Below are 27998 nucleotides of genomic sequence, written 5' to 3' on the forward strand. Positions count from 1 at the left end.
CAAGTTTGCCATGGGGCTTCCCTGGAGGGTGGCCAGCATCTGGGCATGCCTTGTCTCTTTCCTTCTCTCCCTCTCCTGGGCCGTGGCCTCCTTCTCCTGTTCTCTGTTATAAAAGGTATTGGTGGCTGTCTGAACCATCTCATCTAAAGAGGCAGCAGGGTCCTGCTGCTGTAGCTGTTGTAACTTAATGCTGATATCTGATGCACATTGGGACAGGAATTTGTCCTTTAAAATCACCTGTCCCTCGTAAGAGTCTAAGTCCAGATTGGTAAACTTTTAGAGGGCCTCTTTTAGCCTTTCCAGAAAGGCAATGGGGTTCTCTTTGGGCTCCTGAGTTATTGTTGAGACTGGGCACAGTCTCACAAGTAATAGGCTTCCTTCTGTTTCCATGGGTGGACTTCCTTAGGGGTGAGTCTTTCTGAAGCTTATCCTACCCAGTACTGTTGCAACCTGAGAGCCAGGCGTCCCCGGGTCAGGGTGCAGATCCCCAGGCAGGCTGAGGCGTGACAGCCTCCTAGAGATCGAATCCCCGGGCAGATCGAGGCGTGACAGCCTCCCGAGAACTGGATCCCTGGGCAGGTCGAGGCGTGATGACCTCCTGGGACCCCTGGGACTGGCGGATCCCCTAGCAGGTTGAGGCATGACAACCTTTTGAGGACCAGATCCCTAGGCAGATCAAGGCATGATGACCTCCTGGGACCCCCGGACTGGGGTTGGGTATCCCCAAGATCTCCAGCGTGACCAGTGCTGGGTAGGATTAAGGGGTTGTAACTCATTGCTGGTTTGCCCACCATGGAAGGGAATAGATATCATGATGTAAGTTCATCCTACCTAGTACTGTTGCAACCTGAGAGCCAGGCGTCCCTAGGTCAGGGTGCAGATCCCCAGGCAGAATGAGGCGTGACAGCATCCTAGGAGATCGAATTCCTGGGCAGGTCAAGGCGTGATGACCTCCTGGGACCCCCGGACTGGAGTTGGGTGTCCCCAAGATCTCCAGTGTGGCCAGTGCTAGGTAGGATTAAGGGGTTGGATATTCTACAGTATTTCCCTCCCAAGGCCAGCTATTTCCTGGTTGTCCCTCTAGAAGATTGTAGAGGCAACATTGTGGGCCTGGATGGGGCTGAGGAAAGGAGCATGAAACAGGAGGGAAGGAGGCAGAGCACAACCTTTGAAAGGATGACATAGCACAAGGGCATAAAGTAAACCAATTAAAATCAATTGGGTCCAAGATGACAAGACAAATTCAAGTAAACCTTAATCCCCCATCTGTAAGCCAAAAGACACACCCAGAAGTGGCAGGACAGCTCTAAGGCACTGTCAAGAGGGAAGAGTGGGTGGTTCCTCAATGGTTGGGATGATCCTCCCACTCATTAGCATATGAATTCACCCCATTAGCAAAACCTAGCCAGGCCACATTCCATGGCCCTCGGCAATGGCCCACAACCTCAAGAGTGGCTTCTCTCTGAATCCTAACAAATCCCACCTCTTACCCCTCTCACTGAATTTTTGCAGTAAGACATCAGAGCCTGAGCTTTATGGGTTTTGTCCTGGCTTGAGTCCCGGGAGAGAGCTGAAGGACAGGAGGAAAAAGCAGTGGGAAAAACGTGCCAAGGGATCCCTTTCATAGCCTGCCAGAAAATCTGCTAAGTACCTGACCTGAACTCACAGTTTTCATTGGCCTGATCCTTGGCACAGAGAAGAGTAAGAACAGAGGAACCCCCACCGGCTTGGGTAACAGCTACTGGGCCCCAGAAGATAGTGCCTTTGGGACATACCAAAGAGTAGCCTCTCCAGACTCCCTCAGTTGCGCCCACTGCCGCTCACCTGTTCGCGGGGGGTTCAAGGAAACAAGAAACGAGAGACTGTAGAGGAATTAAGATTTTGTTACGCATGTCCCTCCAGCCATAGGGGCGTGGGCCTCCTACCTTAACCGGAGGTCTTCTGGAATCTGAGACTGAGCCGCGTGAGATTTCTGCAGTTTGTTTTTCGGTGTCCTGGTTTCCAGCACGATGGGCCTCTTCTCACTTCCCTTGTGCTGGGTTTTCTTCACGGAGGTCGTTTTAGCCAGGTTAAACCCGAGTCACGGCACCACAGATGTCAGGCGAGTGTATGCTCCTCGTTTCTGTCTCGTCACAACAAAGATTTGCAGTGACGGACATTACAGTCCTCGGCGGGTCACAGCTCTTGCGTCTTGGACAGACTGTGTTAGAGCTCTTAGGTCTCAAACAGACCATGTTATAGCTCTTAGGCGAATCAGTGTTACAGCTCTTTTATTTAGATGATAGCAGGAAAATCCATCCTCGAAGCGTGAGGGCATGCCGACCCAAAGACGTGAAGAGAAGAATGCCCTAGCACGGGTACGTTTTTTTTCCTCCCCCTGGGCCTGCCCTAAGCAAATTGGGCTTAGCCAGGAGTGTTGCTCTACCTGAACTTCTCACTCAGGTCCTCGGACCTTCCTTTGTTCTATTTTCACGGGTTTTTTCCCTTTCTTGTCTTTTAGCCACTGCCATTTTGGACTCCTGTTTCCTATTCTACCTACCTAACAGTTACAATCATTACTCATGCCCCAAACGTCCTACAATTTATGTATCTTAAATAGAAGAATGCCAAGATCTAGTCCTGTGGGTCTCTGTTGCCTCTACCTCCCTGTAGGGCTTTTTGAGAAGTCAGGGCTGGGGAAGGAAAGGAGGTTGTGAAATCCCAGGATTGTGTTTGCATCCCCTATATTCCACATTCTCTTGTACCAGCTAGAAGAAAGCCTCCCTTTTCTAAACAAGTCTGGAGTGCAGGACAATTCAGTTTCCTGGGCTCACAGAATCTCAGTGTGAGAATCCGGGTGCTTCCGAATGACAGTAGCATTAATAACAATCATGTGTCAGACAATTGTTGACCGTTTGCTATCTTTTTTCTCCAAATACTGTATTAGGAAAACATTACTTTTATTTCTCTTTTACGGAACAGCAACGGAGACACAAAAGGGTTAAGCAACTCACCCACTGTGACAGAGTATGAAGCCAAAGAGCCAGCTTCATAAGTGGGAGGTCAGGTTAGGGGTGCAGAAAGCCGGGGAGACCCTCAAATCCCCGGCAGCACGACCTGAGCCCGCCCCATCCCGGTACGCTACCAAACGCTCCGCCCAGGGGCACGAACATCATCACCCTTGGCCATCAAACCTCTGCTTCTAGCCGCTGCTCCTCTTTCTCTCCAAATGAAAGGTCAGGAGATGTTGGCCCCAAGCGCATTTCGAGGGAGTTTGAATGGATCATGAAGAGCCGACCTGAAACACCATCTTCAAGCGAAAGATGGCTGCTACCTCGTCCTCCTGGGGCGGAAGGGCCTGCGACTACTCGGAGCTCTCGGACTACACTTCCCAGAATTCCGCTGGGAGACAGTCGCCGTCCAGCCTTACTATAGCTGCAGTGTGCAAGCCTACACGGAGCTTTGGACTACCCATCCCAGAATGCAAAGGGAGTGCGTGTGGGCCCTCTACACTACCGCCCTGTTGGACTACACTTCCCGCGAATGTCAGCGCGGAAAACCGTCAAAGCTTCACCCCCTGATGAGGAAGTGCCCGGTTCCCTTGGTTTTCACTTCCCTTAACCCCTAAGGTCTCAGGCAAGCGTCTTGCCATTTTACCGCGTCAGGCTTAGAACAGGTTTACAAGCTTAGAAGCACTTTGGGCATGTTCAAGGGCCTAAGTGACATAAATGCATTACTAGCCACAGTGTCTTCCTGGTAAACCCCAGAGTTTTACTGCTGAAATAAGAGAAGGAAACTGGGCTTTCTTTGGAACAGGCTTAAGTCAAACATCAAAACACCTCGATCCCTGAAATGTGACCAAACGTGCTTTGTCCTTACTGGTTCCACATCGAGAGGGTCCTCTGTTGTAATTCTATGTTCTCTTCTCACGCACATCTTTTCAACAGAAAAAATGAAAGTCGCTCAATCGTGTCCGACTCTTTGCGGCCCTATGGACTATATAGTCCATGGAATTCTTCAGCCCAGAATACTGGAGTGGGTAGCCTTTCCCTTCTCCAGGGGATCTTCCCAAGCGAGGTTTCCCGCATTGCAGGCGGATTCACCAGCTGAGCCACACATGTAAGGAATCTGCCGGCGATGCAGGAGATGCAGGAGACATGAGTTCAATCCCTTGGTCGGGAAAATCCCCTGGAAGAGGGCATGGCAACCCACTCCAGTATTCTTGCCTGGAGAATTCCATGGCCAGAGGAGCCTGTCAGGCTACAGTCCACAGGGTCGCGAAGAATCAGATACCACTGAAACAACTGAGCACTCTGTATCTCTACTTCGTTTCCAGCTACTGAATTTGCCCTCTCCATGTTATGTATTTATAGTTAAAGTACAGCATAAAGGTTCAATCGTTGAAACATCAATTTATCTATGTATGCAAAACAATTAGAATTTTTTAAAACAATTTGAAAATGGCTTCTGGGATCCATATCATAATTTAGATCTTTATATGCCTTATGACAATATAGAACAATCATATTATGAGGTGTTACTACAAGGAACATTTAGGAGTAATTTTTTCAAGTTCTATTGTAATTTCCTGCTTTGGTAGTACTATTCAATGAAAAAACCATAACATGAAGTTATAAAATGAAAGAAATACCACAAAATGCTCCTAAGGGAAACCACTATAGAAGAGTATCCCTTTATACATTATTTTATGCATGTCTACATACAGATGTATGTGTGCACACATGCACACACATGCACGTGCACACACACACACTCGATTATACTCAAAGGCTACAATTTGTGACCTCTCAAAGCCCATATTGTGTATCTCTTGCCATTATATTTGCCATAATTTTAATGGCTTCATATTAATATACAAATACAGCAAGACTCAAATTCCTACAGCTGTACACTTCTTTCCCTTAAAAAAATTCAGTGACATCATTGATGTGGTGCTTATCTTTTTCGTATTTTAACCTCATAACCAAAAGCATTCAATTATATGATTTTGAGATCAAAGAGATGTATAACCTATATACTGATAAGTATTCCTTTCCCAAAACCATGCTTTACTGCTACCTATAGGTCAAAGGACATAAATGTCAGTCTTGCCTCAATAATACATTTAATAATTTTTATCAAATTCCTACAAGTTTCCTGGGTATTTTCCTCATGGATGTGTGTGAAGAATATGGCATAGCCCCTACCTGAGAACTTTTGACAGAAGAAATGCTACAGTTATTAGTAAGCAAACATTTCAAAGTCTGGATAAAAATGCAGGGAATTAGAAATCAGTAAGTTCAAGGTCACAAATAAAATTTTTTCTAGTGACAGTTTTTGTGACATTTTCAAAATGTTACAGTAAACTTTGCCTTAACATTGAATGACTCTCAAAAAATCAATTGTAAAGTATGCAGTTACCTATTGTTGCAAAGTTAGTAACATTTTCAGTTTGTACTGTCAGAAAAATCACAGGGCAGTTCAATTTATATTAGACACAATCCTTGGAAAACTAGACAGGCCTTAGACAATAAGCCATTTTGAGAACAGAGGCTGTGGGAGGCAAGGAGCCAGTTGCAATAGGATCATATCATACTAATACTGCAGACTGTAATATCAAGTGGTTTTCTGCACTTCAACAAATGGTCACTTCCTGAATTAATTTTACTTGGCAGGTTTCCTCCTCTGGATATAATTTTCATATACTGTACATTTCCCCCTTTTGGTTTATTTAACATACACGAACTGAGCACACCTACAAGCAAGAGTCGATGTTAAGGTTGTGTAGATTCAGAATCCAATTCCCTGCCCTCATGGAGCTCACATTCTCCTGGACATCAGTTTTGACAAGCTCACCCCTACACTTTCATTAAAGGCAAGACCAAACTTCCTCTCTAAGTGCTATCTCCCTAAGTGGTATCTGACAAATGTCAAAGTTCGGAATGCAGTCCTTACTGCACCACTCAGAGGAGGTTTCTGTTGTGTGGTCTGGTGAACACTGGGATATGTTCAGCTACTGCTTCAACACCCAATACTTTCCCGCCTATGAAACCTTACATTTGCAAGAATTCAGGGTTGTACGTGAGTTTTTTTAAAAAATCATTTTGTGGAACTTTTTTCCTCTGACAGTTCCCTGATGTTCTTACCACTCTCATCGCTTTCATATACTATATCTCCAGTATGAATTCTGTGATGACTTACAAGATTGGAGCGCCAACTGAAGCTCTTACCACACATCTCACACTTGTAAGGTTTCTCCCCTGTGTGAACTCGCCTGTGATACTGAAGCTGTGAAGATCTACTGAAGACTTTACCACACACATCACATCTGTAGGGCTTCTCTCCAGTGTGGATGCTCTGATGAAGCTGAAGACTTGAGGCCTGACTGAAGTGCTTCCCACACTCCCCACACTTATATGGTTTCTCTCCTGTGTGGACCCTCTGATGCATGTCGAGGTTCAGGCTCCACTTGAAGCCCTTCCCACACTCCTCACATTTGTATGGCTTTTCTCCAGTGTGGACTTTTTGGTGGGCTTGAAGGTGTGAACTCCGACTGAAGCTCTTGCCACACTCTTCACATTTGAATGGCTTTTCTCCACTGTGGACTCTCTGATGGGTCAGAAGATGAGAGGCCTGACTAAAGACTTTTCCACACTCCTCACAATTATATGGTTTCTCTCCAGTGTGGATTCTGCAGTGAATTTTAAGATCTGCTCTACGACTGAATCCCTTCCCACACTCTTCGCATTTGTATGGTTTCTCACCAGTATGGATCAGCTGGTGGATCTGAAGTCGTGAACTCTGATTGAAGCCCTGCCCACACTCCTCGCACTTGTAAGGTTTCTCTATGCTGTGGGCCTTCTGATGGATTTTAAGATATGAACTCTGACGAAAGCCTTTCCCACATATCTCACATTTATAGGGTTTCTCTCCTGTGTGGACGACCAGATGAACTTGATAATGTATTTTCATCCTGAAGTTCTTCCCACACTCATCGCATCTGTATGGTTTCTCTCCTGTGTGGACTCCCTGATGGGCTTGAAAACTTGAACTGTAAATGAAGCCCTTACCACACACTTTACATACATATGGTTTCTCTCCCGTATGAATTCTCCGATGGGCCTGAAATTGTGAAGGTTGAATGAAGCATTTACCACACTCCTCACATTTATAAGGTTTCTCTCCTGTGTGGACCCTCTGGTGGATATGCAGATTTGAGCTACAAGTGAAACACTTCCCACACTCCTCACATTTGTATGGTTTCTCTCCAGTGTGGACCATACAATGACTGTTAAGTGCTGATCTACGGCGGAAGTTCTTACCGCATATATCACATTTGAATGGTTTCTCCCCAGTGTGGATTCTCTGATGTTCCTGAAGATGTGAAGCATGAATGAAGGCCCTTCCACATTTGTCACAATTATAAGGTTTCGCTCCCATGTGTAATTTACAATGAACAGTAAGTGTTGATCTACGACTGAAGCCTTTCCCACACTGCTCACATCTGAATGGCTTCTCTACAGTGTGGACTTTCTGATGAATTTGCAGCTGTGAGCTCTGGCTGAATTCCTTGCCACACTCATCACACTTATAGCGTTTCTCTCCCGAGTGAACTCTCTGATGAATGCGAAGTGCTGAACTGTAACAGAAGCTTTTTCCACACTCACAACATGTATGAGACTTCTCTCCTGAGTGTATTTGTTGATGAAGATCAAGGTTGGAGAGATCACCAGAAGATTTTATACATTCATTACACTGAGAAGGTGTCTGGCCTGTGTGAGTTACAGATAGTCCTGCCCCATTCTGGCCAGGTGAGTCACGTTGTTGGTGGAATTCAGAACGTTTTATCATGTAATCTGGACACCTGGTTAAGTCACTAGCAATGTGTCGCCAGATCTGCCAGCAGAAAATCTCTTCATGTGGTCCTACTTCTGAAATACTCTCCATCTCACTTTGGATCTTTTCTTCTGCAAAGACACAAAATTCAGAGATGTGGACAACTGAAGGTTCTGTTCGCTGTTTTCAAGATTTCACATTTAGGAGAGAGTATGAGACTTGAAAGAATCCAGAGAATGTTCAGTTTGTCTCTTCCATTGTGTTCCATGTGCTCTGTTTTGCATGCCAATGGAAACCAAGTGGTGGTCCAGGTGGAACCTACCCACTAAGCATAACAAAACCCATTGGTGCAAGCTTCCTACATGAGGTGCAAGCTAGACGTCAAAAATTTAACTTGAAAAATTGATAACTAGTTTCAAACTGTTCACCTATAGACACTTTCTATTGGATTCAAAGGCAGTGTAGAATCTTGGATAGTAAACTTTATAGTTAGTAAATGATGCAGACAAAAAAGTTATATAGATAATAAAATAAGAATCAACTAGAACTTTAAGGAAAAGCAGAAACTTTTTTTGTAAACAAAACTTAGAAGCAACTAAGATGCCCTTCAGCAGGTGAATGGATAAATAAAAAGTATGGTACTTCCACATAATGGAATATTATTCAGTGCTAACAAGAAATGTACTAGCAAGCCAGGAAAAGATGTGGAGGAAATGTAAATACATGTTTTTAAATGGAAGCCAATCTGAGAAGCATACATACTGCACAATTCTAACCATATGACATTCTGGAAAACCCAGTGCAGCCAATAAAATAAAGTAAATAAAAATACCAAGGGAACATTTCCTGCAAAGATGGGCTCAATAAAGGATAGAAATGGTGTGGACCTAACAGAAGCAGAAAATATTAAGAAGACGTGGCAAGAATACACAGAAGAACTGTACAAAAAAGATATTCATGACCCAGATAATCACAATGGTGTGATCACTCACCTAGAGTCAGACATCCTGGAATGTGAAGTCAAGTGGGCCTTAGGAAGCATCACTACGAACAAAGCTAGTGGAGGTGATGGAATTCCAGTTGAGCTATTTCAAATCCTAAAAGATGATGCTGTGAAAGTGCTGTATTCAATATGTCAGCAAATTTGGAAAACTCAGCAGTGGCCACAGGACTGGAAAAAGTCAGTTTTCATTCCAATCCCAAAGAAAGGCAATGCCAAAGAATGCTCAAACTACCACACAATTGCATTCATCTCACACGCTAGTAGAGTAATGCTTAAAATTCTCCAAGCCAGGCTTCAGGAATACATGAACTGTGAACTGCCAGATGTTCAAGCTGGTTTTAGAAAAGGCAGAGGAACCAGAGATCAAATTGCCAACATCCGATGAATCATCGAAAAAGCAAGAGAGTACCAGAAAAACATCTATTTCTGCTTCATTGACTATGCCAAAACCTTTGACTGTGTGGATCACAATAAACTGTGGAAAATTCTGAGAAAGATGGGGATACCAGACCACCTGACCTGCCTCTTGAGAAACCTGTATGCAGGTCAGGAAGCAACAGTTAGAACTAGACATAGAACAGACTGGTTCCAAATAGGAAAAGGAGTACGTCAAGGCTGTATATTGTCATGCTGCTTATTTAGCTTATATGCAAAGTACATCATGAGAAACGCTGGGCTGGAGGAAGCACAAGTTGGAATCAAGATTGCTGGGAGAAATATCAGTAACCTCAGATATGCAGATGACACCATCCTTATGGCAGAAAGTGAAGAAGAACTAAAGATCCTCTTGATGAAAGTGAAAGTTGAGAGTGAAATAGTTGGCTTAAAGCTCAACATTCAGAAAACTAAGATCATGGCATCTGGTCCCATCACTTCATGGCAGACAGATGGGGAAACAGTGGAAACAGTGGCTGACTTTATTTTTTGGGGCTCCAAAATCAGTGCAGATGGTGATTGCAGCCATGAAATTAAAAGTCGCTTACTCCTTGGAAGGAAAGGTATAACCAACCTAGACAGCATATTAAAAAGCAGAGACATTACTTTGTCAACAAAGGTCCATCTGGTCAAGGCTATGGTTTTTCCAGTAGTCATGTATGGATGTGAGAGGTGGACTATAAAGAAAGCTGAGTGCAGAAGAATTGATGCTTTTGAACTGTGGTGTTGGAGAAGACTCTTGAGAGTCCCTTGGACTGCAAGGAGATCCAACCAGTCCATCTTGAAGGAGATCAGTCCTGGGTGTTCATTGGAAGGACTGATGTTGAAGCTGAAACTCCAATATTTTGGCCACCTGATGCGAAGAGCTGACTTATTGGAAAAGACCCTGATGCTGGGAAAGATTGAGGGCAGGAGGAGAAGGGGATGACAGAGGATGAGATGGTTGGATGGCATCACCTACTCAATGGACATGAGTTTGGTAAACTCTGGGAGTTGGTGATGGACAGGGAGGCCTGGTGTGCTGCGGTTCATGGGGTCGCAAAGAGTCGGACACAACTAAGCAACTGAACTGAACTAAACTAAACTAAAAATAAGTATTTAAAAAGAAAAAAGAAACAGCATCATCATCAACAGGAAAGGGGTCACCACATAAAATACCTATGAAAGTGATACATATAAATCTCCAACACCTGAAATGCTGGTTTTGGTTATGACAAAGCATGCATTTCTTACCATGGCTCATGTTCTACAAAAAAAAAAAAAACCCTCAAAAACTGAGTCTAACTTCTTGAGTTACTTTGCTGCACAGCAGAAGAAATTAGCACAGCATTGTAAATCAACTATTCATCAATTTAAATTAAAGAGAAAAAGGAAAGAAATTAAAATAGAAATTGGGAAAGTTAACTAACTAAATTTTAAAAGCTAAAAGTAAGAAAAAAAAGAAAGTAATCAGACAGGCAATCATCAAAAGACAAAAAATGCTCTGCAACCTCCTTCCTTCACTCTGGTTTTTACATGACCTATAATTATCCCCTTCACACTGAGAGAAACAGAGGTCTCCCGTCCCATCCATCAAACTTACATAGAGGCAACAAATACTTACAGATGCCTGCCACATACTGGGCTGCTCTGGGCACTCAACAGGAGAAAACTCCACACTGCTGGTGATCACACTCCAGTGCAGAGAGTGGGGTAATAAACAAGCAAAGTCTGTGAGATCCACTAAGATGCAGAATGAGGAGAGAAAAGCAAGGATGGAATTTTACACAGGGTGGTCAGAGAAGGCCTCTCTCATGATGTTGGAACTGAGCAGAGACCTGAAGGCAGAAAGGGAGGGAGCTGGAGGACTAGAGGTAGAAGTGTAGGTCTGGCAGAGTTAAGGGCTCAGAGGTGGAAGTATCTGCTGTGATCATAGTAACTGTCCCCCAAAGAACTCATGTCCTGATTTCTGGAGCCTAGACTATGTCAGATTATGTGGCAAAGGGGAATTAAGATTGCAGAAAGGATCGAGGCTGCTGATTAGCTGACCTTAAAATGGAAGTCCATCCTCTACTTTGGGGTGGAGGGGGAGGCTCAATGCAATCAAAAGGCTCCTACAAAGCAGAAGCGTGATGCAGGCAAAAAGCGAAAGAGGGACACGTGACAAGGGAGGACTGGGCAGAAAGAAGTGATGTCGCTGACTGTGAAGCTTAAGGAAGGTGGCCACGAGCCGCTGGAAAGACAAAGACACAGATTCTCCCCCAGAATCTACAAAGTGAAACCATGCCACACCTCTGACCTCTGGAAGTGTAAGATGTTCAACGTGTGTTGTGTTAAGCTATGGTGTTTGCGGTGATTTGTTCAAGCAGCCGCAGGTGATACAGCATCCTTGGCGAGTCTGAGCCTGGCATGGTGTGCAGCGTGGGTGGGAGACAAGGAGTGAAAGGAATGGAATCAGAGAGACAGTGGGGGACCATGAGCAGATCCTGGAGGACTCCAGAAGCCACTTTAAGAGGTTTAACTTTAAGAAAAATAAGAAGCTATAAAAGGTTTGGAACAGAGGAATGGCAGTCTTTGCTAAGCATCACTCTTGGCTGCTACCTGGAGAACAGACTATAGGAGGGGCAGGGCAATCAGTACAAAGGCGTGTTAAAGAAGAGGTCTGGCGGTTTGGATGAGATGACAGCCAAAGGGTTGGACAGAAGTAAAAACAGTGGGAGGGCTTCTCTAAGAACCCCCATCTGCCTGGTTCTTACCTGACTTCCCTTCTCTTTGGGCTGCTGTCTTCACCACCCAAAGCTTTTTTTCCTTTTCTATGTGAAATGTATCATGTCTCAAGGGGTGACACCCTGTGAACATGCAGAGTTATATATTTAAAATGAACACACTCTATGGCTGATTCATGTTGACGTTTGGTAGAAACCAACACAATACTGTAAAGCAATTATCCTTCAATTAAAAATAAATAAATTTAGTCGGAAAAAAAGACAAGAAAATGAATACACTAACAGTACAATTTACTGGAAATTAAGATTCTTGTATTTAATGTTGATCAATGAGTCAAAACGAGTGTAATTAAAATATTTTTAAGAAAACATGACCTATTTGAAAAAATATTGGAACTTCTCTGGTGGTCTAGCAGTTAAGACTCTGAGTTTCTATGCAGGAGGCATGGGTTTGATCTCTGATCAGGGAACTAAGATCCCTCATGGCCCAAGGTGCAGTCAAAAAGTTAAAAGGAAAACACAAAAAAACACAAAAACTACCAATATTTCAAGACCTGGACACATAAATACAGTAAGTATTACAGAAACTAATTTCTCACCAGTGCCTATTTTCATTAAATCTCCCCTCACTGGTTCTTATATGACTCACACAATTGGCCAGAGTTTTTCCTGCAATGTATTCCATTCTTCCTGACAAATTCTGATATTTTTGTCCCTTATTTTATTCTGTTAAAAAGTTTTGGTATGAAAGTCAGGTCCCTAAATGCAGGCTACCATTTCAAGACCCCAAAAGCCTTCCACATCTGAGGACACAAAGCCAAACCAGGGAGATGACCTTGTTAGAAAAGGTGCCTGGGACCTCTCTGGTGGTCCAGCGACTAAGACTCTGCACTCCCAACGCAGGGGGCCTGGGTTTGACCCAAGGTCAGGGAACTAGATTTCACATACCGCAACTAAGACTCAGAGCAGCCAAGTACGTATTTTTTAAAAAAGAAAGAGCGCCTGTCCTCACCCACTGAGACCAGATTCCGGAAGTTCTCCAGCATCACATCCTGGTACAGCTTCTTCTGGGCTGAGTCCAGCAGCCCCAACTCCTCCTCCGTGAAGGTCACAGCCACATCCGTGAAGGTCACTGCCTCCTACAACAAACAATCTCAGCTCAATCTTACAACCAGTGTCCAGTGGAAGAGGGACAATACCAAGAAGGAAAGGTGGATGATGGGAAGATATTCCGGCTCCTGTGGAAATGTGTAGACTTCCCAGCCCCCCTCCTTCCGTCCTGCCAACACCACACACTGACTTTCCACAGCCTCCCCGGAAGTGCGGCTATGGAAAAGAAAGGATGGGTGAGATGTGAGTTCAGATTCTGAAGGACTTCAGTCAATTTGTAGACTTCCCAGCCCTTCTTCTATCCTGCCAATGCCACACACTGATTTTCCTCAGCCTCAGTGGCTTCCTCAGTGATTCTCCTTCCTCAGTGGCAACAGACTGTTGCCACTTAGAATCTGGACTCACTTCCTACCCATCCTTTCCACCTTCTTGGCACTTTCCCTTTTCAAGTAGCCACTGATTGTAAGATAGACATTACATGTGTCTGGTGTTATACCAACATTTTAAAAAAATTAATTAATTAATTTATTTGGCTGAACCAGGTTTCAGTTGCAGCATGCAAATTTTTAGTTAGGGTATGTGGGACCTAATTCCCTGACCAGGGATTGAACTCAGGCCCCCTGCATTGGGAGTATGGAGTCTTAGCCACTAGCCCACCAGGAAGTCTCCCCAAATCTTTTTAACAGACTAAAATCCCACAAGCCGTGTGATGCATCAAAAAAAAAAAGAGAGAGAGAGAGAAAGAAAGAAGAGCTGTGCCATGCTGTTATTTGGATATTCTACCTAAGAAACAGCCAACACAACACAGATCAAATGTACTCTTTCTATATTGAATGCATAGTACATCAAGGACAAAAAACTGACATTGTTCTCAGACCTGATTTGAGAGGAAAAGGTATTATGGAAGAAAGCTGTCACTGAAGTGTTGCCTAGAACAGTCAAATTTGTAAACCACCTAAATGTCTACAGGTGGGAAGTAGTCAACAATAAAAAGGTGCCAAAAAAATAAAAAGGTGTATCAATACAGTGGCAAATGTGAAGTACCCATTTAAAAATATATGTAATATTAAAGGAACAAAGTCACAATTTCAAGTTAGATGTACACCATAAATACAAATACAGTTATAAATGCACATGAGGAAAAGACAAAGAGAAAATAAAAACAGTTTGCCAGTAGGGAAGTAATGAAATGGGAGAGTTATTCATTTCTAGTCATTTTTCTACTCCATAAAATATATAATAATCACATAAAATAAAAAATAAAAACAAACACAAGGAAAACTCAAGAAGGACAATGTAATGTCTCCCGTGTCTCCTGTTCTGCTTGAGTCATCCCAAAACAAACGTGCAACAATCTGAGCAATGAGATGGAACTTTAAAGTGAGAAAGGCAGGTACTACTCACCTTGAATGTGGTCATGTTTCCTCCTGTGCCTAGGGATGGGCACAGTCCTGAGTTATACAGGTTCTAGGAGGTCAGAACTGTCTGAGAGAGTTCTTAGAGTCTGAGAAGGCAGAAAAAGACATGAAAGAGTAGCTTGGGTCACTGCTCATCCACACAGATGCTTCTTGCGAATGAGTGCATAAATGTTCACAGAAGCATTACTCATAATAACCTACAACTGGAAACAACTGGAATGTTGGCCTATGCATGAATGAACAAACTGTGATATATTCATACAATGGAATATTATGTACCAATGAAAATGAATCCAGGACTGATTATGCTACAACATGGGTAAACCCTGCAAATGCTATGGAAAGCAAAAGAAGACAGACACAAAAGACTACATACTGTATGATTCTATTTACATGAAATGTCTAGAATAGGCAAATCTATGGAGACAGAAAGTAAGTTAGTGGTACCCTGGGTTTCTGGGGAGAGAATGGGGGTTAACTAAGGAATCCAACTGCAGAAATGAAAATGTTCCAAATTATTATGGTGATAGTTGTACTGCTCAGCAAAATTACTAAAAAGTTACTAAAAATCATTAATCTGTTCACCTGAAATGGGTGCATTCTATGATATGCATATTTCAGGCTGGTAAAAATAAATGTTTATTAATCTACATGTCATTTAGATTTGCAATATGAATTTATGGATTGAGTCAACACTAATATTTACATATGAATGAATAAATAAATAAGTAGGGAAGGAGAAGCTTCTCTCTACAGTAGAATATAAATTAATAAACGTATCTCCCTATTAAAAAACTTTATTAATTAAAAAGAGATAACTTTACAAAGAAGAAATCTGACAGACATTACCTGAGCCTAGTAAACAAAGCTGAGTTTACTAATATAGGGATACACTGATATCCTTTGGCTTCAGCTTTGTTGCAGTGACAAGAACACCTCACCACTTCTGTGGAATCCCTGCCAACAATGCGTAATCTGAACTTAAAAATGGAAAACATCAAATGAACCTCAAATGAAGAACTTTCTCCAAAATAACTTGACTGTACGGTTGGTGGTTTAGTCGCTAAGTCGTGTCCGACTCTTGCAATCCCATGGACTGTGGCTGCCAGGCTCCTCTGTCCATGGGGATTCTCCAGGCAAGAATACTGGAGTGGGTTGCCATTTCCTTCTCCAACTTGACTCTATACACCCGCAAAAACCTAGACAGCATGTTAAAAAGCAGAGACATTATGTTGCTGACAAATGTCCGTCTAGTCAAAGCTATGGTTTTTCCAGTAGTCATGTATGGACGTTGAGAATTGGACCATAAAGAAACCCGAGCATCAAAGAATTGATGCTTTTGAACTGTGGTGTTGGAAAAGACTCTTGAGAGTCCCTTGGACTGCAAGGAGATCAAATCCATCAATCCTAAAGGAAATCAACCCTGAATATTCATTGGAAGGACTGATGCTGAAGCTGAAGCTTCAATACTCTGGCCACCTGATGAGAAGAACTGACTCATTGGAAAAGACCCTGATACTGGGAAAGATGGAAGGCAAAAGAGGACAACAGAGGATGAGATGGTTGGATGGCATCACTGACTTGATGGACATGAGTTTGAGCAAGCTCCAGGAGTTGGTGATGAACAGGGAAGCCTGGGGTGCTGTCCGTGGGGTCATAAAGTCAGACACGACTGAGCGACTGAACTGATACTCCCCCAAAATATCAAGAACGAAAAAGACAAAGGTTGTAGAATCATTCCACATTAAAGAACATTAAGAAAAGTATAAGAAAAATTCTGTTAAATGTTTATAATCAAAAGACATAAGGCATAAAATTGGACTTTGAACTGGGGGGGGAAACCAGTTATGAAGACTTTTAGTTATAAAACATAACAAAATAAATACAAGACTGTGGATTATTTAATAGTATGTTATCCAGTATGCTATCTGGCATTACTTACTTATGATTAACTTAATAGATATCTACTAGATAAAACACTATTCTTTAGTATAATATCTAACATTACCAAGTATGTGATGCTGAAATTCTACAATCAGTCTTTCTGAAATCCCTCTTACCAAGACACCTCCTGATTTCATAGTATGTGGGTTTCCTTCATGCAGAAAGTTAAGATAAGCTGTCATTGAATACAGGTAACTTCCTGGTGTTATTTGGATGATGGAGGTACAGAGCAGATAGGCAAAATGTAAACAATTGGTGAATTTGGGTAACAGGTATATGAGAGCTCCTTATACTATTTTTGCAACTTTTCCATAGGTTTAACATTATATAAAGATAAAATAGCCTTAAAAATAAGAAAACAGTCATAGGAATGGCAATAATGAAAATAGTAAGACTAATTATGAAATTATATGGAAGTTCGTTAGTTTATTCTTTCTTATCAGCATTTGGAAATTCCCACAGTTAAAACACATAAGGGGAAAACCATTGAGAAAAGCGTAATTTTTAAAAAAAAAAATCTGTAAAATGTTTATAGACAAATATACAAAAAGAGCCACTAAGCAAAAATGTATTAGAAGCTTAACAGTTGCTATCATTACACCCTGGATTAGTGAGTAAGAAATTTTTTCTCTCAAATTTCTTAATTCCTGAATGCTCCACAATAAGAGTCTGTAAGAATAAGAAATATTATTCACAACAAGGGAAGCAAAATAGTTGACAATGACTTTAAAAACTCACAGGAAAGTCCAAGCCCATCTTATTTAAGGCCCTTCACGATCAATTCCTAACTATGATGCCTGATTCCACCTAGTTCCTAACCCTTAAGGACTAAAAGACTATGAACTCAAACTCTGGACTGACTGCCTGAATTTCAACCTCAATTGAGCCCCCGACTTGGTGGGTGACCATGGGCACATAATTTACAGCACTCAGTATCAATTTCATTTTACAGAAGGGGGAAAAAAGCAACATTTCTTTTGAGTCACAGTGTGGCACAATGTATTTATTTGTGTAAAGCCCTCATCATTGGGGCTTCCCTGGTGTCTCAGAGGGTAAACAATCTGCCTGTAATGCAGAAGACCGGAATCGGATCCCTGGGTCAGGAAGAGCCCCTGGAGAGAAGAGAAAGGCTACCCATTCCAGTATTCTTGCCTGGAGAATTTCATGGACGGGAGGTCGAAGGGCTACCGTCCATGGGGTCGCAAAGAGTTGGACAGGACTGAGCGACGAACACTTTCACTCACTGAAGTTAACGGTTAAGGGTTAATTATTATCAATGCCCACGTCCAATTACAAATTGGACACATTCTCTGATTGATGTAACGGTCATTGTAAAGAGAAAAATATCAAGTCCTACTCACACCGAGCTTTGCAGTTAGTAGCCCAGGAGTCACTCCTACCTCCTGTAGTTCTTTTTGAGGTCACGCTGGGGAAAGAAAGAATGCTAGGAAATGCCAGAACCGAGCCCTCGCCCTCGTTAAAAGTTAAAGCCTCCCTTCCCTCCAAGCAGTCTGGAACCTTCTCTTCCAAGTCAGAAGGGATGCAGGATGACCCAGTGTCACACAGAGATAGAAAGAAGGGGAAGGGTCACTGAAAGTGGATCTCTGATGCTAACCCGGGTACCTGACCACTCTTTGAGAAATTAACAGCAAACAGAAATCACCATTCACTATTTGCCAGGAACCAGCTAAGACTTTTATTTGTATCACCTCTTCCCAAAACAACTCTACTAGGAAGGTCATAGTATTTTAAAGAAAAGTAATGGGTGGTTCAGACGATGAAGAATCCTCCTGCAAAGCGGGAGATCTGGGTCTGATCCCTGGGTTGGGAAGATCCTCTGGAGGAGGGCATGGTAACAGTATTCTGCCTGGAGAATCCCATGGACAGAGGAGCCTGGCGGGCTACAGTTCATGGGGTGGCAGAGTCGGACACGACTGAGCAACTAAGCGCACACACACACGCACACGCACACACACACAGAATGGGAGGCACAGGGAGATTAACTCCCCATGCGAGGAAGTAGACTAAGCGCACACACACACACCCAACACACCCACCTACCCAGCCACCCACCCCCCGACACACACACAACGGGAGGCACAGGGAGATTAACACACACACAGACAACGGGAAACACAGGGAGATTCACACACACACACACACACAACGGGAGGCACAGGGAGATTAACTCCCCATGCGAGGAAGTAGACTAAGCGCGCGCGCACACACACACACACAACGGGAGGCACAGGGAGATTAACACACACACACACAACGGGAAACACAGGGAGATTAACACACACACACACAACGGGAAACATAGGGAGATTAACACACACACACACACAACGGGAAACACAGGGAGATTAACATACACACACACACAACGGGAGGCACAGGGAGATTAACACACACACACACACAACGGGAAACACAGGGAGATTAACATACACACACACACAACGGGAGGCACAGAGAGATTAACACACACACACACAACGGGAAACACAGGGAGATTAACACACACACACACAACGGGAGGCACAGGGAGATTAACACACACACACACACACAACGGGAGGCACAGGGAGATTAACACACAACGGGAAACTCAGGGAGATTAACACACACACACACACACACAACGGGAGGCACAGGGAGATTAACACACACACAACGGGAAACACAGGGAGATTAACACACACACACACACACAACGGGAGGCACAGGGAGATTAACTCCTCATGCGAGGAAGTAGGCTAAGCGCGCGCGCGCGCACACACACACACAACGGGAGGCACAGGGAGATTAACACACACACACAACAGGAAACACAGGGAGATTAACACACACACACACAACGGGAGGCACAGGGAGATTAACACACAACGGGAAACACAGGGAGATTAACACACACACACAACGGGAAACACAGGGAGATTAACACACACACACACACACACACAACGGGAGGCACAGGGAGATTAACTCTCCATGCGAGGAAGTAGAAGCGTGCGTGGAAGGTTGAGAGGCGGAATAGGCTAGCTCAAAGCCACGGAAACTCTTAATCTAGGAGATATGCTAGGGGAGCTGGTCCTCTCTCAGGGTCTCCAGAATACCACAGCCGCTCCGCCGAGGGGAACGCACACCGCCGCCTTCGCTCCTCCGCACCTGTGCTCTCCGCTGAGGATTCTTTTCCCCTAAGTCGAATGCCAGGTAATTGCGCATCCCATGCATAGATCCAGGAAATTTGGAAGGGCCAGCAAGACGCGGAACTGAGAAGCCCGCCCCAAGGAAAAGACACCAGCAACCTCACTCTCCCTGGACGGAAGTCCTAGGAGTTCGCGGGGCGTCTGGACTACACTTCCCAGAATTCATCAGATTTCCCCTTCCTGAGCGGCCGTGCAAGTAACTAACTGTGTCAGAACTACACTTCCCCGAATGCCAAGGGACACTAACCAGAGTCTCACTTTCCGGGAAGAAGTGTTGGAACTACGGGGAGCTTCATGACTACACTTCCCAAAATTCCACAGCAGAAAGAAACCCACAGTCCCGACTCCCGGAGTGGTAACACGGTTTCTTGCACGGAGTCTGTTACTTTCCTTGAGTTCCCCAGTGAAAATATTCCATAGACACGACTTTCTGAAAGCAAAATGTCTCCCAATTATGGCAGGAGTGTTGTTGGAAAGGGAACAATTAGGGAGATACAATCTTCCAGATATTAACTGCTTAGGGGACACAAGGTAATTGAATGTAGGCTCATTTAATGTAGTCTGATGTTACACTAACTAAAAGAATAGGCGAAGAGGAATGATTTGGGAGGGGCAATGAGGAAGGAAGGAGGTAGCAGTGCCAACGCCAGACCCTGCGGTTATACTGCTTTGGCAGGAAAATCAAACTTGAGAGGGCCAAAATGGAAGCTTGTCCTCATAGAAAAGTGCTCTTCCCTCACCTAAACTTTTCATTGAAGTTGATATCATCCCTACTTTGGATGTGAAAACACCAAATTTCAGAAAATTAAGAAATTGTCTGCTATCTCAATGCAAGCGTAATTGCTGAAGAGCTTGGCACTGGAGTCACTGTGACTCCCAAAGCTTATGATTTAATGCCAGAGCACTGAGGAGGATTCTACTGGTGAGGGAGGATGTTTATATTAATATGAAATGTATTTATTATATTAAATATTAATATTTTCTGATTAAAATCTTTATAATGGTAGTAATTTTAAAACATGTTACTCGAAGCTAATTAAAACAGTATAAAGCAAAATGGGGGGGACGGGTGATACTTAGATTCTGTCCCCTTGAAAATAACCAGATTTTTTTCCTCCCTATAAACATATTTAACATGTATCAACACACAGACTTGGTTTTTTTGTTTTGGCCACACTCTATGGCATGCAAGATCTTATATAGTTCCTTGCCCAGCGTTTGAACCCACACCCCCTGCAATGGAAACACAGACTCTTAATCACTGGACAACCAGAGAAGTCCCCACACATACTTGTTTTTTCAAGTCTCATATTTTGCCTCTCTCTAAACTCAATATAAGCTAGACATTTTCTAATAAAAGCCACTGAAAATCTAAAACTTTTCAATGATGATTATATAATGATTCACTGAATGAATCTGAGAGGTGAAAACAAAAGAGCCCCTGACATGTGGAAGCTGGCATGGCACTCCAACTAGGCCAATATTATTCTCCTTTAGGACATAAACCAATCACAAAATATCATCCTCAAATGAGATTTCTCTGAGACTATGGGTAAAGTAAGACAAAACAAGGCCCTGTCATAATTTTGTTTAGACAGACAAAAATAAGGTCACTGTTCCACTCACATAATACTAAGTATCACCCTCTTGGCTAAAGGAGTGACTGCTACTTTTTTTTTTTTTTTAATTAGTTTATTTTCTATTTTTTAACTCTACAATATTGTATTTGTTTTGCCATACATTGACATGAATCCACCATGGGTGTACATGTGTTCCCCTTCCAGAACCCCCCTTCCACCTCCCTCCCCATCCCATCCCTCCGGGTCATCCCGGTGCACCAGCCCCGAGCACCTTGTATCATGCATTGAACCTGGACTAGCGATTCGTGTCACATATGATAATTTACATGGTTCCATGCCATTCTCCCATATCATCCTGCCTTCGCCCTCTCCCATAGAATCCATAATACTGTTCTATTTATCTGTGTCTCTTTTGATGTCTTGCATACAGGGTTATCTTTACCAATTGACTAAATACCATATATATGTGTTAGTATACTGTATTGGTGTTTTTCTTTCTGGCTCACTTCACTCTGTATAATAGGCTCCAGTTTCATCCACCTCATTAGAACTGATTCGAATGTATTCTTTTTAATGGCTAAGTAATATTCGATTGTGTATATGTACCACAGCTTCCTTATCCATTCATCTGCTGATCGGCATCTAGGCTGCTTCCGTGTCCTGGCTATTATAAACAGCGCTGCAATGAACATTGGGATACACGTGTCTCTTTCAAGTCTGGTTTCCTCAGTGTGTATGCCTAGCAGTGGGATTGCTGGGTCATACGGCAGTTCTATTTCCAGTTTTTTGAGGAATCTTCACACTGTTGTCCATAGTGGCTGTACTAGTTTGCATTCCCACCAACAGTGTAAGAGGGTTCCCTTTTCTCCACACCCTCTCCAGCATTTATTGCTTGTAGTCTTTTGGATAGCAGCCATTCTGACGGGCGTGAAATGGTACCTCATTGTGGTTTTGATTTGCATTTCTCTGATAATGAGTGATGTTGAGCATCTTTTCATGTGTTTGTTAGCCATCTGTGTGTCTTCTTTGGAGAAGTGTCTGTTTAGTTCTTTGGCCCACTTTTTGATTGGGTCGTTTATTTTTCTGGAATTGAGCTGCAGGAGTTGCTTGTATATTTTTGAGATTAATTGTTTGTCCGTTGCTTTGTTTGTTATTATTTTCTCCCATTCTGAAGGCTGTCTTTTCACCTTGCTTATAGTTTCCTTTGTTGTGCAAAAGCTTTTAATTTTAATTAGGTCCCATTTGTTTATTCTTGCTTTTATTTCCAATATTCTTGGAGGTGGGTCATAGAGGATCTTGCTGTGGTTTATGTCGAGAGTGTTTTGCCTGTTTTCCTCTAGTTTTATAGTGTCTGGTCTTACGTTTAGATCTTTAATCCATTTTGAGTTTATTTTTGTGTATGGTGTTAGCAAGTGTTCTAGTTTCCTTCTCTTACAAGTGGTTGACCAGTTTTCCCAGCACCATTTGTTAAAGAAATTGTCTTTTCTCCGTTGTATATTCTTGCCTCCTTTGTCAAAGATAAGGTGTCCATAGGTTTGTGGATTTATCTCTGGGCTTTCTATTTTGTTCCATTGATCTATATTTCTGTCCTTGTGCCAGTACCATACTGTCTTGATGACTGTGGCTTTGTAGTGTAGCCTGAAGTCAGGCAGGTTGATTCCTCCAGTTCCATTCTTCGTTCTCAAGATTGCTTTGGCTATTCGAGGTTTTTTGTATTTCCATACAAATTGTGAAATTATTTGTTCTAGTTCTCTGAAGAATATCGTTGGAAGCTTGATAGGGATTGCATTGAATGTATAGATTGTTTTGGGTAGTATACTCATTTTCACTACATTGATTCTTCCGATCCATGAACACGGTATATTTCTCCATCTATTTGTGTCACCTTTGATAGCTTTCACCAGTGTTTTATACTTTTCTATATATAGGTCTTTTGTTTCTTTAGGTAGATATATTCCTAAGTATTTTATTCTTTTCGTTGTGATGGTGAATGGAATTGTTTCCTTAATTTCTCTGTTTTCTCGTTGTTAGTGTATAGGAATGCAAGGTATTTCTTTGTGTTAATTTTATATCCTGCAACTTTACTATATTCGTTGGTTAGCCCTAGTAATTTTCTGGTGGAGTCTTTAGGGTTTTCTATGTAGAGGATCATGTCATCTGCAAACAGTGAGAGTTTTACTTCTTCTTTTCCAATCTGGATTCCTTTGACTGCTACTTCTTTACCACTTTAGACTTTATCTTTGCCCTAGTCTGCTCTCCCAAAGCTTTCTGACAGCATCCAATCTAGAGTGAACCCTGCTTCCTTAGACTCTGTCCCAAAACAACCAACCAAAACCCAAATCCTGTAACAGATTGAGCAGGGATAGTTCCACATGGCATGGTGGAAATGCAAGGGCTTGTCAGTCCCCTTGTCCCTTGGCAGTACCAGTTCCCTGAGTGAAAAACTGAGCTGCTGGCTACCCTCTGGCCACATGGGGACAAACAGGATATAGATAGGCTTCCTGTTACCAGGGATAAGCTGGTGCAGTGGGTGAGGACAGAAGCCTGAGAGGTGACGCCTAGAAGAGCAGGAGACTATACCCTACCCAGGCTTTTGGCCAAACTCACACTCCCTTGTGTGCTACTCGCCAACTCCCATGATGTCCCAGGGGTTGCAGTGTCTGGGAGAATTAGAAGGGTCCTCTGCAGGAAGCTCTGTCCAGTCCAGGTCACTCACAACTCTCACTTTCGTGCAGTATCAAATGACTGATGGCTTTACTGAAACTTTTGAGATAATCTCCTCTCTGAGGAATAAATTTAAAAACTGAAGTACAGATAAGGACAGAAGCTAGGAAAATCCCATGCTAACTGGATGCTGCACCTTTTTTAAGGGGACATTGCAGATTCAAATGTCTCCAGCCAAATAACATATGTAGGGATGTGACCAAGGTCTCTGTGTCTTCACCAGAGACAGTGGCCCTATTCTCCAAGATAAAAAGGGGAAACGGGAATTAAGACTTTTCCAGGAATCATGGACACTGCATCCCATATGGTAGTTTTTCTAGGCCTCTGTAGGTCTAAAGATTAAACTGGTGACACTGGGCTTTGGGGATGAACCTGGTGACCCATAGTGCTATGTGTTTGTGTGGCCTATGTGCCTGATGTGGTTGTGGGTGCAATGCTTTGGGACATTTTAGGTGCCAGTCACTGTGGTTTCCATAGGCAAGTGTAATGTGGGCACTGACATTTTGGCTGCTTTTGGCTCAGAATGACTCCACCTCCTGAGTGAGTATGCTACCTCAAAGCAAAGAATTCAAGCCATAACAGTGACTCCTGCCTGTCACCTAAATTACTCAATCCCCAGTGGGCTTTTCAATAAAAACAGTGCTACATACAAGGCCAAACCATGTATAAGCTAAAATTATTGCCCTACACCTCAAAATATGCACACTTCCTCCAACAAGATTTTATTTACACTATCTGGTTTAATTCTCAAGCCATTGTACTATGAAAGTAGTGTTAAAAAAAAAAAAAAAGAACTAACAGGTCCAAAGTGGAGTCATTTGTTACACACACACACACACACACACTCACACTGGCTTAAGACTCAATATTAAATAAATGAAGATCATGGTGTCTGGCCTCATTGCTGCATGGCAAATAGAAGGGGTAAAGGTGGAAGTAGTGCCTGATTTCCTCTTCTTGGGCTCCAAAATCACTGTGCACGGTGACTGCAGCCATAAAATCAGAAGGCGATTGCTTCTTGGCAGGAAACCAATGACAAACCTAGACAATGTATTGAAAAGCAGAGACATTAGTCTGCTGACAAAGGTCCGTAGAGTCAAGGCTATGGTATTCCCAGTGGTCACATAGGATTGTGAGAGCTGGGCCAGTAAAGAAGGCAGAATGCAAAAAACGATGCCTTCAAACTGCAGTGCTGGCGAAGACTCCTGAAAGTCCCTTGAACAGCAAGGAGATCAATCCTGAATATTCACTGGAAGGACTGATGCTGAAGCTGAAGCTCCAGTATTTTGGTAATCTGATGCAAACAGATGACTCACCGGAAAAGTCCCTGATTCTGGAAAAGACTGAGGGCAGAAGGAGAAGAGGTGTCAGAGGATGAGATGGCTGGAGGGCATCACTGATGCAATGAACATGAACTTGGGCAAACTCCAGCAGATGCTGAGGGACAGGCAGGCCTGTCGTTCTGTAGTCCATGGGGTCACAAAGAGTCGGACGCAACTGGGCGACTCAACAACTGGTTTAATTCTCAAACCACTGTACTACTGAAAAGGAAAAGTTAAAATTTTACATAACCTCCTGCTCGTGCTGCCTCTGTAACTCAGCTTGCTCCTTGCAAAGTCTGGATCACGTAGGTCACGTAGTCTCAGAAAGTGGGGACTCACAATACTAGGAACTGGACCTTATCTCACTCACCCTTGTCCTGCTCTTTGTGACTTCCCAGTCCATGCAAACCTGCTTAATCATGCCTGTCCATGTAAAGGTATAGCACCCCCTCCCCATCGTGACTGCTGTTTCCGAGTGTGCGAAACCCCTTAGTTTAAACCAGCTTATTAGCAGCTAGTGTTGCCCACTATAGTCTGTCTCTAAAATCTCTGTAACCCCTTTGTTTAGGGCTCAGAGCTTGGAGTGTTAACTCCTCTGAGCCCACCAGTGTAATAAACCTGAGCTCTCCAACTCTCCCAGTGTGGTGCTTGGTTTCTCGATTACTGATTTCTGCAACACTACGAAGGCAGTATTTTTTTTTTTTTTTAGAAAAGCCTGAAGTGGAGTTGGAGTCATTTGTCTCTCTCTCTCTCTCTCTCTCTCTCTCTCTCTCTCTCTCACACACACACACACACACACACCACGGCAACAAGTCAAGATTTTATTTCAGTTTTCATCTTTCATAGAAATGTAATCTTAATCAACTAGGTTGGTATTTTATGGTCAGCACTAAGGAGGTAATCTATTACAAAGCCCATCTCCATCCCCCAGAGAACAGGTATCTGCACCATAAAGCCCTTGCCATTCCGGCTTCCCCGCCCCCCCCCCGCCCCTAAAGATGTCCTGACCTAAAATTATCCTTTTTTTCTTTAACTAACAATTCCTTTGCCCTACTCTTCTAAGAAAAAAACTGTCCATTTTGTATAACCCTTCTATGCTGACCAGTTCACAAACTGCTTCATAAAGCCAAATTAGATCCTTAAATTTACTCATTGGAATTTTGGGGGGAGGGGTTGTCTTTGTTTTTGGCCGCACGACGAGCGTGTGGGATCCTACCCCCCTGACCAGGAATTCTACCCAGGTCCTTGGCAGTGGAAGTGCGGAGTCCTAACCATTGGACCAACAGGGAATTTCCTGAATCTTGTTTTTTAAGAGTAGTAACCTCATCCCAAACTTACGGAAAGCCGTCAGAGGAGGAGAAATTTAATTCATCCAATGTTCTACTGCGGCAAATGACAGAGCAAGATGGACGGTGTGCCGCCTGGGAGGAGGGTCCTCACGGGGAGAGATCTGGAGACCCTCCAACTAGGCCAAACTGATCCCATCCACTTCCGGGAACGCTGAGGACTCGGCCCAAACAAAGCTCCTTCTACGGCCCATCCCTCAAACCACTGCTCTCTGAAGCAGCTCTTTCCCCTAAATTGGTGACTGAGTTAGACAGGTTCCCAAACAAGTTCCCACGGGTCGCAAAATGCGCAAACCACTCACCGTTGCCAGGTAGGAGAGGGGGATAACCGGACTGCCCAAAGCATAAGTTCCGCCCAGAGGGGAAGTTCCGCCCAGAGCGGAAGTTCCCCCCACAGGTTGCTCTGGAGACACTCTTCCCACAATTCCCTTGTCCGGATTGCGCCTGCGCGGAAGTGCCTGAGAGCTTACCGACCTTGTTGACTACATCCCAGAAAGCCAAGTGGGACTACCTCCCGAATTCTCAGAGGAGGGCCTGTAATCTGAGGCCTGCACGGCAGGAGACCCAGGTTTTATCCTTGGGTTGGGAAGATTGTCTGGAGAAGGAAATGACAACCCACTCCAGTATTACTGCCTGGAGAATTCTACAGACACAGGAGTCTGGCGGGCTGCAGTCCTTGGAGTCGCAAATAACCGGACACGACTGAGCGGCTAACACTTTTCCTTCTTTTCACTAGAAGTATTTAAAACCCTTCACAGATGTTGGACTAGAGTTTCCACAATGCCCTCGCACGCAAAGTTTATGCGGTCGACTTCCTGGGCAGTAAGGTGGATTCCTACTAGTGGCGAGTGTTACCTTCTCCTGAATCCGAGAGCGGAGACTATTGTATGTTGTTTAAGCTACTGTTTTTAAGCAAAACTACGTATCATTTGAAAGTTTAGTTCAAACTCCAGTGATGAACTTCAGATTCTCTGAAAGAACAACGCACAAGGTGAAGGCTCAAGAAGCTGCGCGTTTGGAAATCTACATAGAACTGTTGATAAAAGCACTTTAAGGTTGTATTATAGGGACTTCCCTGCTGAGTGACTGATTAGAATTCCAGGCTTTCACTGCAGTGGCTTGGGATTAATCCCTGGTTGAGATTAGAGATCCTACAAGTGTAGTGAGGTGAAAAACATACAAAGCTCAAAAGTGTATTATAACCTTCATGGGCCCAAGAGAATACAGTAATTTGGTTGATTTTTTATTATGTCTCTCATATGAGTCTGAGTCACGGAAGTCAATGAGTCAGAGACTTTCCTGGTAGTTCAGTGGCTAAGATTCCGACTTCCGCTGCAGGGGGGCCTGGGTTTGATCTGTGGTGAGGGAACTAGATCCCAGGTAA

The 27998-nt window shown here is 43.5% G+C and overlaps 2 protein-coding genes and 1 long non-coding RNA gene across 20 annotated transcripts in view; 1 reads left to right on the forward strand and 2 right to left on the reverse strand.

The window, feature by feature from the left end:
- LOC145515448 (uncharacterized) overlaps positions 1–3316 on the reverse strand; it is a 23758-nt gene extending 20442 nt beyond the window's left edge. Inside the window, 1 exon segment of the mRNA XM_081515881.1 lies at positions 1926–3316. The gene's annotated coding sequence lies outside the window, so the exon portion shown is untranslated.
- LOC145515467 (uncharacterized) lies at positions 2185–14080 on the forward strand. Its single transcript, XR_014060894.1, has 2 exons — positions 2185–2357; positions 3216–14080. It is a non-coding gene; the product is annotated as an uncharacterized LOC145515467 (long non-coding RNA).
- LOC145515451 (uncharacterized) lies at positions 4375–26971 on the reverse strand. 18 transcript variants are annotated; one of them, XM_081515898.1, is made up of 7 exons: positions 26917–26971; positions 25263–25289; positions 24796–24987; positions 14473–14572; positions 12971–13097; positions 11989–12081; positions 4375–7946 (listed from the first exon to the last, which is right to left on the reverse strand). In XM_081515898.1, the coding sequence occupies exons 4-7, from the start codon at positions 14485–14487 to the stop codon at positions 6079–6081; spliced, it is 2103 nt and encodes a 700-aa protein (XP_081372024.1). In that variant the 5' UTR covers positions 14488–14572; positions 24796–24987; positions 25263–25289; positions 26917–26971; the 3' UTR covers positions 4375–6078. The 18 variants fall into 18 exon arrangements, with proteins under 18 accessions (XP_081372024.1, XP_081372022.1, XP_081372025.1 ...); XM_081515896.1 differs by lacking the exon at positions 25263–25289; XM_081515899.1 differs by lacking the exon at positions 24796–24987 and having other exon boundaries at positions 25263–25487.
- Between the last annotated feature and the right edge of the window lie 1027 nt (positions 26972–27998).

This window comes from Giraffa tippelskirchi, chromosome 7 (genome assembly GCF_054371585.1).
Source record: "Giraffa tippelskirchi isolate mGirTip1 chromosome 7, T2T-mGirTip1v1.2.pri, whole genome shotgun sequence".
In the NCBI taxonomy this organism is placed as follows: domain Eukaryota; kingdom Metazoa; phylum Chordata; class Mammalia; order Artiodactyla; family Giraffidae; genus Giraffa; species Giraffa tippelskirchi.

Excerpts from the sequence above, each read along its gene's own strand:
- LOC145515451 (XM_081515894.1), bottom strand. The coding sequence starts at position 19,667 with ATGCATGGGATGCGCAATTACCTGGCATTCGACTTAGGGGAAAAGAAT. Across the intron at positions 12,082-12,970 it reads CCGGAATCTGGTCTCAGTGG|GGTGTCACCCCTTGAGACAT; the intron begins GTGAGGACAGGC and ends GCATGTTCACAG. Across the intron at positions 7,947-11,988 it reads CCAAAGAGAAGGGAAGTCAG|AAGAAAAGATCCAAAGTGAG; the intron begins GTAAGAACCAGG and ends GTGTCTTTGCAG.